General features: G+C 42.8%; 1 protein-coding gene across 1 annotated transcript; it reads left to right on the forward strand.

The window, feature by feature from the left end:
- The first annotated feature begins 1,169 nt into the window (after positions 1 to 1,169).
- LOC121070022 (inositol 1,4,5-trisphosphate receptor-interacting protein-like 1) lies at positions 1,170 to 3,380 on the forward strand. The gene is made up of 2 exons (XM_040556631.1): positions 1,170 to 1,778; positions 2,112 to 3,380. The coding sequence occupies exons 1-2, from the start codon at positions 1,686 to 1,688 to the stop codon at positions 3,090 to 3,092; spliced, it is 1,074 nt and encodes a 357-aa protein (XP_040412565.1). The 5' UTR covers positions 1,170 to 1,685; the 3' UTR covers positions 3,093 to 3,380.
- The last annotated feature ends 11,044 nt before the right edge of the window (positions 3,381 to 14,424 follow it).

A 14,424-nucleotide genomic window follows, 5' to 3' on the forward strand; every position in this document is an offset into this window, starting at 1 on the left:
GTGTTTGGAAACCACCTCATGAGAAAGTACAATTTGAGCATTATAATTCTATCCTTCCTTTTAATTTCCAAATAAAGACAGACTTGAGATCCCTCAAAGAGCAAGCAGATGAACCACAACCACATGAATCTCATGGCAAATGTTAGCAAAGAACTATCAATAAGGTGGAAAATTTTGAAAAGTTAAATGCTGTGGAGCATCACATTAAAAATGCATAGCAAATCTGAGGGTTATCTAGAATAATAATTATCCTGTTTTCCAGAGGAGGGTGAGACTTTTTTTAGTCTTCTAGACATAACTATGTAATCTGTTGTAAAGGAACTTCCCAGGTTTTTCTTCTATGTGAAGACAATGAAGTAGACATCTCCTACAAAACATTTTTGTGCACAATTTCATGTCTTCCTTTTTCATAAGCAATAAGTCATCTGCTTCACACTAGCAGTTAAACAGGTACTTAACTCATTTTGTTGAATGAGTAACTATCAGAAATATATATATATCCCACAGTTTGGGGGGATAAATACTCCACCTAAATCTTTCCAGTCATGGTACTCAATTGCAACTCAAAGACAATTAAATTTCATGCAACCACAAAGACACAGCTGTGTTAAACTGGTTGGAATACTAGGACCACAACCTTCAGGATGCTGACACTGTTAGAGAACAGGGTTCAGAAGAAGTTAATTTTTCCCTGCAGTGTTGAGTTCATAGGCTGAATGTGCAAACAAACTTTGCCCAGCATGAGCTCCACTCAAGTACAACCAAGAAGTGTTAAAGCTTAATGTGTTTGATTCCTTGTATTCCACCCAGATGCTTCTGTCCCTCCTGATTGCAGAATGCAGGTTATTTCTATCCCTACTATTCACTCCATATAAACAGGAGTAATATGGCAGATTTCTGGGTGAAGGTATATTCAGGCTTTGAACATGCTTCAATTTACATCTCCATGAATTTGCTGGATTATGAGGGCCACATTCTGCTCCCCATCCCCTTCCACAAGCTCAGGGTACTGGGAATCCAGAGAACAACTGGTTTTGCCGCCAAAGACTGAGGCAAAGAAGGCATTAAGCACCTCAGCCTTTTCCTCATCTCTTCCTCATCTATTTCTTTACTGTGAGGGTAGTCAAACACTGAAACAGGCTTCCTAGAGGGGTATTATATACCCCAAGCCTGTCAGTGTTCAAGAGGCCTTTGGAGACTGCCTTCATTAATATGCCTTCTCTTTTCATTAGCCCTGAAGTGGTCGGGCAGTTGGACTGGGTGATCGTTGTGGGTCTGTTCCAACGGAACTATTCTGTCACGCTCAAACGAGTGCCCACCATCCTGTCTAGGCAACTGGTATGGGAGCTTAAAGGGCTATAACACTGCTGGTCGCTAAGTCTTTACAGCTTGCCTTTCATACGACTAGGGGTGGACGCACAGCCAAAAGGTGCATTTTCTTGGTTAGCAGGCCATGTAGGACTCAGCCCTACCTCAGCAGAAGTCACCCAAGAGGAGAAGAGGGAAGGAGCAAGCTTACAAGTCCCTTTTTTTATTTTTGAGAGCAGTTTGGAGGGGGTTCGGAGCCCCGGGGAGCTCACTGCTCTTGGGTTTGTAGGTTGTGGGTGCCGGGGCCTTGGTGCCCAAGGCAGCCGTGCATCAGCTGGGCGGTGGGGCGTCTGTGACACGGCTCTGACGCCTGTCACATGTCAGAGGACATGTCACAATGGAGAGCTGTCTTCAAGGGAGCGAGCGCCAGGCAGTGCGCTTCATTTGGACTTGGGCGATCGGTGAATATGGTGTGTGGGGGAAGGCTGGGCTGGGCAAGGGCCGCGGCACACATCGGAGGGGCGGGGTTCTGAGCCTGCACCTGGGGCCCAGACACTCAGGGCCACACCGCAGGCAGGGCACGGTGCTGCCACAGGGGCTGGGAGCAAGGGTAAAGGGACTCCCAGGGAGTCTCTGCCCGGGGCCTGTGTCCGCTTCAAGCCTGCCAACACCCAGCCATGCAGTGCTCACAAGCCCTGCTTTTGCCCCCTCCAAGCCCACCCCTCTTACCAGCCCCGCTCCCCCAGCCACCAGATCCCTCCCAGCCAGACCCACTAACCCCCTTTCTCTCCCCCCTCCTCCAGGCCGTGGCCGAGTGGATTGTCTTTGCCCTGTCTGTGCTGGGAAGCCAGTATGTGGGGCATGTCAACGAACAGGCTGACATGTCCACGCTCGAGCAGATGTGGCAGCGTGAGGAGCAGCTGAGACAGGAGATGGCTCGGCTGCTAGACAAGATGAAGCACAAGGTGGTTGTGGAAGAAGCCACGCTCTCCACTGTGTTCCAGCAGTGGCATATCTGGGCCGTTGTTGGAGCCTTTCTCGTGCTCTGCGGGCTCTGCTGGCTGGCCAGGCGAAGGAAGACAAAGTCTGCCAGAAGCAGAAAGGAGATCAGCTCGAGCAGTGAGGGGGAGGGGGAAGAGAACAAGGGAAAAGTCCGCAGTGGTGCACGGCGTGCTTTCAGGTCTTCAGCAAAGCGCACCTTTGGGCCCCTGCAAGAATTGACCAACTTGTGCAAGGAGCTAGTAGGAGACCTCCTCTGCATCAGCCAAGCACTTTGCAGGAATATTTTCATGCCACAGCTGCAGCTAGCCACAGGGACGCACAGCACCTACAACGGCTGGAGTCTTCAGGAGGATGGCTTATTCTACCGCGTGCATGTGTTCCTGGATCCACCTCCCGGGTTCTCCTTCCTCCTCAACTTGGACCCCACAGGGCAGTGGCCAGCAAGGCAGTCTGACGTCCGTCTGGAACTGAATTGCGTGTGCTCCAGGGAGAGGCTGCTGGGGGACGTGAAGTGCATCCTCCACCATCTCAATGACAACGTGGGGAAGTATCTGGCCTTGCGTCTCCTACGCACCCTCTGCACCAAATTCTACCTAGACACGGAGAAAGTCGCCTCCTGGGTCCAAGTGCTGGTGAAAAAGGCCTGGGTGCTTTTGCCTATGTCGCACCACTGCCAGCTAACAGTGCTGCCCTCCTCCCACTCCTGCAAGTTACAGGTGACAAACGCCTCCCAGAGGTCCATCTTCATCGAGATGATTATTGCCATGCAGCAAGCTGAATAGGACTCCTTATGCTGCAGCATCAGCTAGGCAGGGGCTGGCTTCACCATCAGCACGCCGTGAGAGACAACGTCACGTCATGACCATCAGCTGCGCTTCTTGAGGCTCACGGCGAGGCACGCCTGCCAGAACAGCTTCTACGTCCTATGCCGCAGCTCTGCACCATATCCTGGAAGGCACAGACTGTTCCACCTCTTCCTCAAAGGCAGCTGTGATGCACCTCCTGATGACGACACCCTTGCCAAGATGGCACAGGAGGTTTCCTGCTGCAGCTGGATGACATCCTCTGGTACCCATTCTGCTGCCTAGAGGAGAAATACCATTGACCCTTCCTCCTAGGAAATAAAAGGGTGACCGAGGAGGTTGTCTTACCCTTGGTCTTCTGAACAACCATCCTGCTCAACCTCTCACAGTGCCTGGTGCTGGAACCAGCTGCCCAAGCCCAGGTGCTGCACAAGTTCCAGGAACTACAAGACCGGCTCAAAGTGTTGTTAACCTACGGACATCAACAGAGGCCTCCACACAAAGCGCTGTGTTTGTGGGGTTCACAGATGGCAGTGGACATTGACTTCATCCCTTGGGGAAGAAAAGGGGAGAACGTGAGAAATGAAACCCCCCGGCAGTAGCAATGTCTTCTTCTGGACGATCCTTCTTGTTCAGCAGGAAATGAAGACAACAGCAGCTACAAAAAAAAATGACTTTCCCACTCCGTTCCCCTTGCACTGGTTTGGCCTGGGTGACAATTTCAGGCATTGGGGCGGAGAATCTGCTCAGCCCAGAGACTCTCTGGGGAGAACTGAGTACTCTGCACATGAAGAAGACAGTGGGAATGGATCCTCACACCTGGGAACAGTCGTGGAGGAATCGTGCGTGTGTTCTGGACTGTGGGCAAGCTGGATTAGAGGAATTCATCAAAAGCAGAGTCTGGGGAACCTCACCCAACCCAGACCAAGAAGCCATTGCAAGCGGGCTTACCACAGAGCACGCTGTCACCTCCTGGACAGTGACTGCCCAGCCTGTGTGAGAGAGTCAGTTCCCTGGGGGACCTTCAGCTTTGCAAAGATGACAATAAATTAGCTCTCTTCCTGAATGTCTATGCAATACACTTTACTGGGGAAAGTAGGCATAGGTTGCTACCTGCTCAGCTGCAGCAGAATCAAGGCACCATTTGGAGGTGATATGTACCAAAACAGAATGCCTCCCCTCTCCCCCTCTTCTCTTTCTTTTCCAGTTTTCTAGACTGCTTCCCTTTTCGACAAAGATGTCTTTGTGTATAAATACCTGATGGGAGGGAACAGAGAGACAAGGCAGAAAAACTTTTCTCTGTAGTGCACACTGACAGCAATAGGACCAAATAAAAACCTTGTAATTCCACCTGAACACAAGAAAGCACTTTTTTTTTACTCCGTGGGTGCATATTCTCTGACACTTGTGGTCCAGAGAGGTTGTAGAGTCTCCATCTCTCAAGATACTCAAAAGCCATCTGGACACGATCCAGGGCAATCTTCAGTCGGTGGCCCGGCTTGAGCAGTTGGGTTGGACTACACGACCTCCAGAGGTCCCTGCCAACCTCAGCCATTCTGTGATTCTGATGCCTCGGGTTAGTAAGAATCAGGATGGAGAGAAAGGAGAACCTTTGCTGCCCATCCGATAGCTCAGACCAGACCCAAATCCCCTGCTACTCACTGATCTGGTGTTTTCATTTTGATGGGCAGCTCAACTCCACCCCCACCTCTCTCTCATTTCCCCTCCTCAAAGGAAGAGGGCGATAAAATATGATGGAAAAGGGCCCAAAGGTTGAGGTAAGGACAGGGAGATCGGCCACCTGTTACAGTCACAGGGAAAACAGACTCAATGCAGGGAGATAATAATGTAAGTTTTTACCTATTACTAACACACTAGAGCACTGAGAAACTAAAAGCAAACTAAAGATATGTTTCCCAACCCCCATCCTTCTTCTACCTCCTCCTCTTGTGTGGCACAGGTAAATGGGGAAAAAATATTTTTCTTTTTATAATAGCAACAATAAAATTAAAAAATAAAAATAAAAAAAAATGCAAGAGTCACTTATGAGAGTTGGCAGCATTGAATACAATGATGGTTTTCCAATCATCACAACTAAATTTGGAATTATATGCATAAAATCAGAACAAAATCTGGCAGAAATATGTCTATCAGCCTTAATTCATAATTGTCTATTTAAATGCAATTTACAAGCCAAAACTAACTTGGCATAGACTCTGTAAACCAGAACGAGGAAGAAACTTGTAGTCTACTATGAATATTATTTAGGAGTGAAAGCTGCCCTGAATCTCTGTGAAAATAATTCTGTTGGAGAAAATAAAACATTTATTATTTTATTTTCCTTGTGTCTTGTCTCTGTAGTGATTATTTAGTAATCTATAGAAATGGAGTTTTAAAGACAGCATCATTTACGTGTAAAAAATGAATAAGAAATATGAGGCCTAACTATGCTTCTTTTCCTCATATAAATATAATCACAGTATAAAATAATTATCATAAGCCATAACTTCTGAGAAATTGGAAGAGAGACACACTCTGATTATTTGTCAGTAAGATTATGATTTTTCTCTTACAGTACTTAACACTGATGCTTTATTATAGCACACCGCTAAGAAGCTTCCTTTTCAGAGCTTTCAGTTTGTTTTGAGCTGGGGTCTACTTGAGACCCCTCCCCCCCCCAAAAAAAAAACATATTACAGTATCTGAAACATGTATCTGTTTGCTTAGGAAAGTAGTTATGTTAGTACTAAGAAGTAGTAATAATTGTCTGGGGAAAAAAATTCATAAAGAATTTGGTATTAGCCACATCTGTCTCTTGCATATACACGGCAGCAGTGGAATGAAGTACTTAATAGAAGTTAGCTTGTGAGCAGCCTTCTTAAGTAACATGTTTTATTACTTTAAGTCAGAAGGTCTCACTCTGCAGAAAAATATTTCAAAGAATTTTTCAGTCATCTCTCTTAAAACATCTCTTCTTTTTAATCACTGTTTCATTCCATGCAACTGAGGAATCATTCTGCAGGCTCTTTGAAAGAGCCATCTGCATTTCCCGTATTTATGCAATAGTAAAGTACACTACCGTTCATAGGTATACACTCCTTGCACACATATACAGACACACACTGCCCAGTTTGGTGACACAAGCATTCAATATAAAGTACCAGACATCAAAGTCCTTGAAAACATTTTCTATAAACTTGTCTCCTCAGCAATCTTATGTGGTTCAGGAATTGCTTATTTGGGAAGGGTCGGCACTGAGGTTTTGGTGTAGGACACTGCTGAATTACACCCAGTAACTTATCACTGCTGTGATAAGTGGTTCTTCAGTATCTCTAAGGGACTTATTAAAAAAAAAAAAAAAAGCAATAAATGTGACATTTGCATAAGACGATACTGACACTCATTCTAACTTATACTGAAAAACTGGTTCTTCTTCCATTTGCTAAATGTTTTTGATCTCATTTAGTGTGAGAATAGGCATTTTTAGGTTTTGTACTAGAAGAAATGACCTTTTCTCTAGTATGCAGGAGGGAATTATATATTGGAGATTAAAATATTTTACAGATTCATTTCAACTTAGTAAATATATAAAGCAAATATATATATATATATGTAAATGCAAAACAATTACAAATGTATAAAGCAAACCAGGTGGTTTTCTTGTAAAATAGTGAATACATTGTATACTACCAGACTCCTAGAGTGATATTTCCTCTGTGTTTTAACAGAGTGACTGAGAAAAATACAGAAACGTTAACCTGAAAATTATTATTTAGAACTATACTATCAGTACATGAGACTCTTCCAACAGTGACAGACTAGTTAGAGACTGTCAACAAACAATTATGAACCAACAGCCACCGTTAGTGGGACCACTGCTAGCAGTGCTGTGCCGTCTCTGTTGCCCGCAGATGAAGGACGTGAAAATGCAAAGGCAGTTCAAAGGAAGACCAAAATAATGAATTGGGGGATAGGAAAAATAAGCTGCATGACAGGAGACCTAAAGAGCTCAACTTATTTTGTAAGTACTTGATCATGAATACATGAAATAGCTACTTGATAGTGGGCCTTTGAACCTTACTGACAATGACATAACAAGATCCATAACTAGAAATGTAAATTAAAGAACTCAACTTCAAAGTAGGTAAACTTCACAAAAGATAGAATTTCAGAGAAATGACAGTGATTAAATACTCCAACAATTTAGCTTTACTAACACCTTGAGCCTGTGAAGTGAGATTAGATATATTTCTCCAAAACAGAATTAATTTCTCTTTTGGAAGAAATTCCCTGGCTTGTGATCATGCCATGAAGGGAAGGTTAAGGCTGGAGAATTTTTCTGGGTTCGAACTTCTTGAGCTGAATTAATATCACTCATGTCTTTTATTTCTTAGCCCCAGGGTGACCAAGACTATATGCACAGTCCCCATGTGCTCTGTACTTCTATATTAAGGTAAGAATTACAGCATGAAGTTGTGTACCCAGGGAGGTTCAGATTGGATATTAGAAAAGTTCTTCACTGAGAAGGTGGTCAGGCACTGAAACAGGCTCCCCAGGGAAGTGGTCACGGCACCAAGTCTCTGGAGTTCAAGAAGTGTTTGAACAACACTATCTGATTTTGGGGTGGCCCTGTGTGGAGCCAGGAATTGGACTCAACGATTCTTGTGGGTCCCTTCCAACTCAGAAGATTCTATGATTACAAATTTCATGTTTTGGGATTTGTCAAAATGCCTGTAAAGAACTGAAAATAACAGTTTTTCCTCAACATGAAATTTGGTGCCAGTGGGACAAGGGTTCAACCTTCTTCAGAAGCAACAGAGTTCAGCTATGGGGAAGGGTAAGACATTGACAAGGATAAGCCTCCAAACCTCCAAAATAGTATGCCTTATTCCAATTCTAATGAACATAAATAGATAAATAATCATTGAATGTGGAGTATGAAATTTCCTCTCAAGTGAAAATGGCAGAACCCGTCAGTTTTCAACACTTCTGACTTTTTAAAAAGAGCGATTCTTCTCTATCCATGTCCCTCCATTCTACCAGTCACAGTAGAAAACTCAAGACTTTGATTGCACTTAACAGTGTATTGGATTTACATGGCAAGGGTTTGGTAGCTGGGGGGCTGCAGGGGTGGCCTCTATGAAAAGACTCCAGGAGCTGCCCCATGTTACATAAACACCAGTTTCAGCTGGCTCCAAAGGGACCTGCCATGGCCCAAAGCCAAGCCAGTGAGTGACGCTAGTTGGGCCTCTGGGAGAGCAGATTGAAGAAAGGGGAAAAACTGCTGTGGCACAACAGCTGGGAGAGAGGAGGGACAAAATGTGAGAGAACCAGCCCTGCAGACCCCAAGGTCAGTGCAGAAGGAGGGCAGGAGGTGCTCCAGGCACACAGCAGAAGTTCTCCTGCAGCCTGTGGAGAGGCCCCTGGTGGAGCAGGCTGTCCCCCTGCAGCCCATGGGTCCCACATGGAGCAGATCTCCACGCTGCAGCCCGTGGAGGAGCCCCCGGTGGAGTAGGAGGATGTGGCCTGGAGGAGGCTGCGGCCCATGGAGAGCCCCCACAGGAGCAGGCCCTGGGCCCTGGGAGAAGGGGGTGAATGTGGGTATGGTGGAGGTGTCTCTAGTTTGCTTTTAGTTTCTCACTGTTCTAGTCTGCTAGTGATAGGCGAAAATGTATATTAATCTCCCTGTGCTGAGTCTGTTTTGTCCATGACAATAATTGGTGAGTGGTTGCCCTGTCTTTATCTCAGTCCGTGAGGCTTTTTTTTTCAATCATATTTTCTCCCCCTTCTTTGAGGAGGGGTGGGGTGAGAGAGCAGTTTTGGTGGAATTCAGCTGCTGAGTACGGTAAAACCACCACAACTGTTACTTCTGGTAAACTTTTGTTCTCTGAATACTGAAGTATTTCAGTAGTCTTTGCCTGATGATCTCTAAAATAAACAAAATAAAACAAGATATTCATATGTACTACTGATCTTTGACCTTATTAATTAATTTGAATTAATTAAAATAATTTAAAATTTAAAAAATAATAAAATTAATTATTCACTTGTCATCTGGCCAGTGTTCTTGTAAACAAGAGGTGGTATTTGTATATGTACATATATATATACATACTTTTATATCTATACATACATATGTGACTAAAGTGCCTAAGTAGAGCAATTTCATGAACATAACCTTTTTTCCTACTAAAATTTGATCAGGTTTCTGTATGTACTATTACTAACTCAACTCTTATTGATTTTATGTTCACATTACATTAGCACTTAGAAACTCAGAATTCAAACCAAGAAAAAAAACATTTCTCATTTTATGTTTCAGGCCAAATGACTTTATTATTTCAAAGATGGATACTGAGTGATTTTAATATTTTGTCCATGTTAAAAAATATATATATATATACGATTTTAACCATGTGTGAATACTTTTATGTATACCATTTTATGTACTACTTTTATGTATACTATTAGTATACTATACTATTATGTATACTATTTTATGTACAAATCTATCATTCCAGCACCCAGACTTTAAAGAAAGAACTTAAGATGGGACACAGAAAGGACATTTATTCTAGAGATATTTTTTTTCTGTGAAAAAGGACCATATTTCAAAATTTAACGCAAACAAAATGCTTCCACAAATATGCAGTTGATTAGATAAACTGAGATGCAAGTTTCCTGAGAAACTCAGAGAAGTGCCCTCCTTGCAGAGTCCTCTCATGTTCTAAGTCCCAATTCCAGAGCAAAGAGTCTAGAAACCAAGAGGAATAAGGTATGCTGAGTAGTTACTTGATGGTCGCAGAGTCCTTTTTGTGAAGGTGAGGGCTGTGTGGCTAGAGCCAGGGTTGCTCAGTCAGAGAGGCTCTGTTCAAATGGTGTTGCCTAAGGTGGTCTCTGAAGTCGTGTGTGACAGGTTGTCCAAGCACTGGGTCACCAGAGCTCCCATACCACCCACCTCTGGGAAGATCTCAGGCAGAAAGGACTCAGTGTCTCCAGAATGCAGTGTTTCCCTTGGGAAATGAGGCACCCAAGGATTTCAGAGCATCCAATATGGGCCTGTCCCAGAGCTGTAGAACTACCATGCAGCCCATCATAATCACAGGAGAGATTTTGTCAGCCTTCCCCTAGCTTCAGTGATATTTCCTTAAAGATAGAAGGCTACAAATGAAACATTTAGGGTTACAGTTATTATATTTTTTTTCAAAGTGACTGTTTTTATTAACAAATCAGAGAGCTGTACTGTGGATAAAAGGAGTGCTATAGAAGGATAAGCACTCTGAAAAATTAGATTTTTTGTCAAGTTAGAGTCAACTCTCAAAATTAATGGAAGCCTTTGAATCTCTCAGTTAGTTCCTCATCAGTCGAATTTGAATAATATCATGCCAGCACCTCCCAAGGGTGCTGTGAAGATTTATTAGTTAATGTTTATGAAGCACTTAGAAACCATAGTGATGATTCCTTGACAGACATAGGGAAGTCTGTCAAGACTGTCAAGAATGCAATCACTGTCTTCAAAGCAGGTTTCCAACAACATACAGTAAAAAGACAAGGCACAAACTGAACAGTGAAGAATGAATCATAGAATGGTTTGGGTTGGAAGGGACCTCAAAGACCACCTAGTTCCAACCTCCCTGCCATGGGCATGGACACCTTCCACGAGACCAGGTTGCTCACAGCCCCATCCAACCTGGCCTTGAGCACTTCCAGGGCTGGGTCAGCCACAGCTGCTTTGGGCAAACTGTTCCTGTGCCTCACCACCCTCATAGTGAAGAATTTCTTCCTAATATCTAATCTAAAGCTACTCTCTTTTAGCTTAACACCATTTCCTCTTGCACTATCACTATATTCCCTGAAAAGAGTCAGCATCTTTCCTGTAGCACCGTCTAAACACTAGAAGGCAATACAGTCTCCCCAGAGCCTTATCTTTTCTAGGCTAACGAACCCCAACTTTCTCAGCCTTTCTTCACATGAGAGGTGCTCCAGCCCTGTGATAATCTTTCTGGCCCTCCATTCTAACAGGTCCACATCATTCTTAGGCTGCAGAGCTGAATACAGTACTCCAAGTTGGGTCTCACAAGTGGAGAGTAGAAGGGGAGAATCACCTCCTTCAAGGAAATTGTTTTTAATCAAATCCCACTCATCAATGTACTTAACATGACATCCTAATGCCTTTTTTTTTGTTTTAATAAATTGAAATTAAACTGGGAAAAAGGAAACTGAAATAAGTTCACCCACACAGAAATTCTGGTATTTTTTAAATTCCATGTGCTGAGTGTGCAATCTTCCCAAAGCTCTTCTAATGCTGAATCTTTGTACAGTCTCTCAGAATCTCTTTCACATAATTGGAGGTGTTTTTACAATTTTTCATGTATTTAATCTGCATATACATTAAAACACATGCAGTGGGATGTTTTAATCTCTATATTTACCTGAATGAGGATCTAGCTGCAGTAAATGTTCACTCATCAGGTAGTTTTGTTAGCAAAAACCTTAGTTCTGGCAACCTGTTCCAGGAAATATGACCAACCACAAAAAGCTAAAATTGAAAGAAAAGCACCTACAGAAAACGTGAGTATAAGCATAGGTCTTCAGGTTGTGGGTTTTTGCTTGGGTTTGATTGTTTTATTTTCTAAACTGCAGTGTGAGGTTTTACTGACTTCTCTGCCTAAAATTGGTCATCTCAATTTGAATTGGTTAAGCGTGTCATCAGTAAAATTTTGAATTAATCAGTCTCGGGTCAAACTCAGTCATGGGATACACTAATTTTGTTAACAAAAAATAAAATTAAGGTGTGATCACAAATTGCAAATGCAGTGCTCACAATTCACTGTTTCAGCCATTGACTTGCTCTTTCTTAACAGGACATCAACTAAGTGCTTCTTTTGGTGGAAACAGATGAATTTGATATGTGTGCAGAAACCCAGTGAGAGGCATTGTATTCTTACACTCACAGACAAGCCAGCTCAGCTCATTTGGCTCTTTTCACAAAGGAAAAGATGAGTAATCATCTGGTCAACAGCATCTTGTCTTGTGAACAAGAGAGGCTCCTGGTTTGTGTTTCCTGCTGAGCTTTGAACTTAGCAGTAAGTCCTACCTAACTTCTTTCCTTCAGCTGCATGCCAGGCCAGAAGCCCATGCTTCTCAGGGAGGCAAAAAGTCATTAACCAGCTACTGTCACTGTGATACTCCAAACTGCAGGTATATAATGCCTAATGAGAGCAGTGTAGCTATGCCAGCCAACATTAAATCAGTGCAATACTGAGATGACATTACGTTTGTTTCTTCACTACTTGATATTGAGGTACACAAGGTACTGGTGAGATAATATACAGAAGGCTATGATTTTTTTTGTTATTGTTATTTCTTATCTGATTGAAAACTCTCCATAGGAAACTGTTTCAGAGACAGCATAAGAAGTTAAATAAATAAATGCTTTTCATCTTTGGAGTAACACTCAGATTGACTTTATTTATCATTAAAAAAAAAAAAAGAGCAGAATATGACTTTTTATTTTAATGTCTGAATAATGTAGTAATGACATTGAAACACAGACGAGTAGGAAGATACAGAAAAGCAACTGCCCCAATTGCTCAATTGCTCCTTCATGCCCTAATTAGACATGAGACACTGAATAAGTTATCTTGTCATATCAGTCAAATTAGAAAAGACAAAAATAAAGCAGGTTTTCTCAGCGTTTTAAAGGCACAGCAATCAGCAATGCTTCGCTGATTTGCAGTCCCATATTAGCACCAGGCAGCTGTGTGACGGAATATATCTTGCAGGTTCCTGCCTGCTCCCAAAGGCATGCTCAGCTTGACACTTTCAAAATATTTTGCTTAGATATCCCTGGGTTTACTTCAAACTTCCTATTAAACACCTTTTCCCCAAACTTAAGCTTGAGCAGAGAGATATTCATTACAATTTACATGGACTAATCCAAACACCTTTTTTCAGAATTGGCTTCAGCACCTTTTACCCAAGACCATATTTGACAGCCATGCAGTTTAAAACCACAAGTTGAGTACAACATAAGTTTAAAGGAGCTAAGGTACTAATGATTTGTGCCAAATTCCTAAATTAGTATATTCTATTATTCCTGATTCATGAATATAAAAATCATTGTTATTTTAATAGCATGCTTTCTAGAGGTAGGTGACAAAGATATCTATGGATATTATTTTCATTGTTCACTAGGCCTGAGAGGTTTTTATTTCTTAACCAGTATTAAAACATTCAACTGATTAAAATCAATCTCCCTAGGGGAAGGGAAGGGAGAAGGAGAAAGGAAAAGAAAAAAAGAGTTAATTAGCTTAATATCAGTGACGTTTTCATTTGTACAAGTCAAAATCTGTATTTTTTGTTTCAGCAAAATTTTATACCTCACAGACAGGCTTTTAAGCTGTATACAAATACCACGTTTCTAGTCAACTTAGAGCAAAACGGATAACTGTAATGAAAAGAAAATGACCTGAAAGTCAGAAAGTGACCAGTGATAGGACCCGCAGGAATGGTGTCAAGCTGTGGCAGGAGAGGTTCAGGCTAGACATCAGGAAGAGGTTCTTCACTGAGAGGGTTGTCACGCACCGGAACAGTCTCCCCAGGGAAGTAGTCACTGCACCAAGCCTGGCGGAGTTTAAGGAACATTTGGACTATACACTTAGTCACATGGTCCGAATTTTTGGGTTGACGTGTGTGGTGCCAGGAATTGGACTTGATGATCCTTGTGGGTCCCTTCCAACTCGGGATATTCTATGATTCTATGATAAAATATTCATAAATTTGATCCCAGTGTGATGTCCTAAATGGCAAAACTTACTTTGTCAAGAATATTTTTGTCATACACTTCAAAACAAAGTGAAACTTTTCAACATCTAGTATGATGAGTAGAAAAGAGATTGATACCAACCCACACCAGACATTCACATCCTATCGAAGACCCCTGTGCTGTGAATAGAAAGAGTCAGAGTGCTTCACAGAGGACATTAAAAAATGCTTCTTGAAATCGTTAAGAATAACTCAGTCTCTCTCCATTGACCACAGAGCTAGCAGCCTCCTGCTTCAGCTGTGGAACGTGTCCAGAGAAGGGCTACAAAGCTGGTGAAGGGTCTGGAGCGCAAGTCCTATGAGGAGCAGCTGAGGGAACTGGGGTTGTTTAGTCTGGAGAAGAGAAGGCTCGGGGAGACCTTACTGCTCTCTACAGCTGCCTGAAAGGAAGGTGTGGGGAGCTGGGAGTCGGCCTCTTCTCACAGATAATTAGCGATAGGACTAGAGGGAATGGCCTCAAGTTGCGCCAGGGGAGGTTTAGGTT

This window comes from Cygnus olor, chromosome 4, assembly GCF_009769625.2.
Source record: "Cygnus olor isolate bCygOlo1 chromosome 4, bCygOlo1.pri.v2, whole genome shotgun sequence".
Lineage (NCBI taxonomy): Eukaryota > Metazoa > Chordata > Aves > Anseriformes > Anatidae > Cygnus > Cygnus olor.

Excerpts from the sequence above, each read along its gene's own strand:
- LOC121070022 (XM_040556631.1), top strand. The coding sequence starts at position 1,686 with ATGTCAGAGGACATGTCACAATGGAGAGCTGTCTTCAAGGGAGCGAGC. Across the intron at positions 1,779-2,111 it reads TTGGGCGATCGGTGAATATG|GCCGTGGCCGAGTGGATTGT; the intron begins GTGTGTGGGGGA and ends CCCCTCCTCCAG.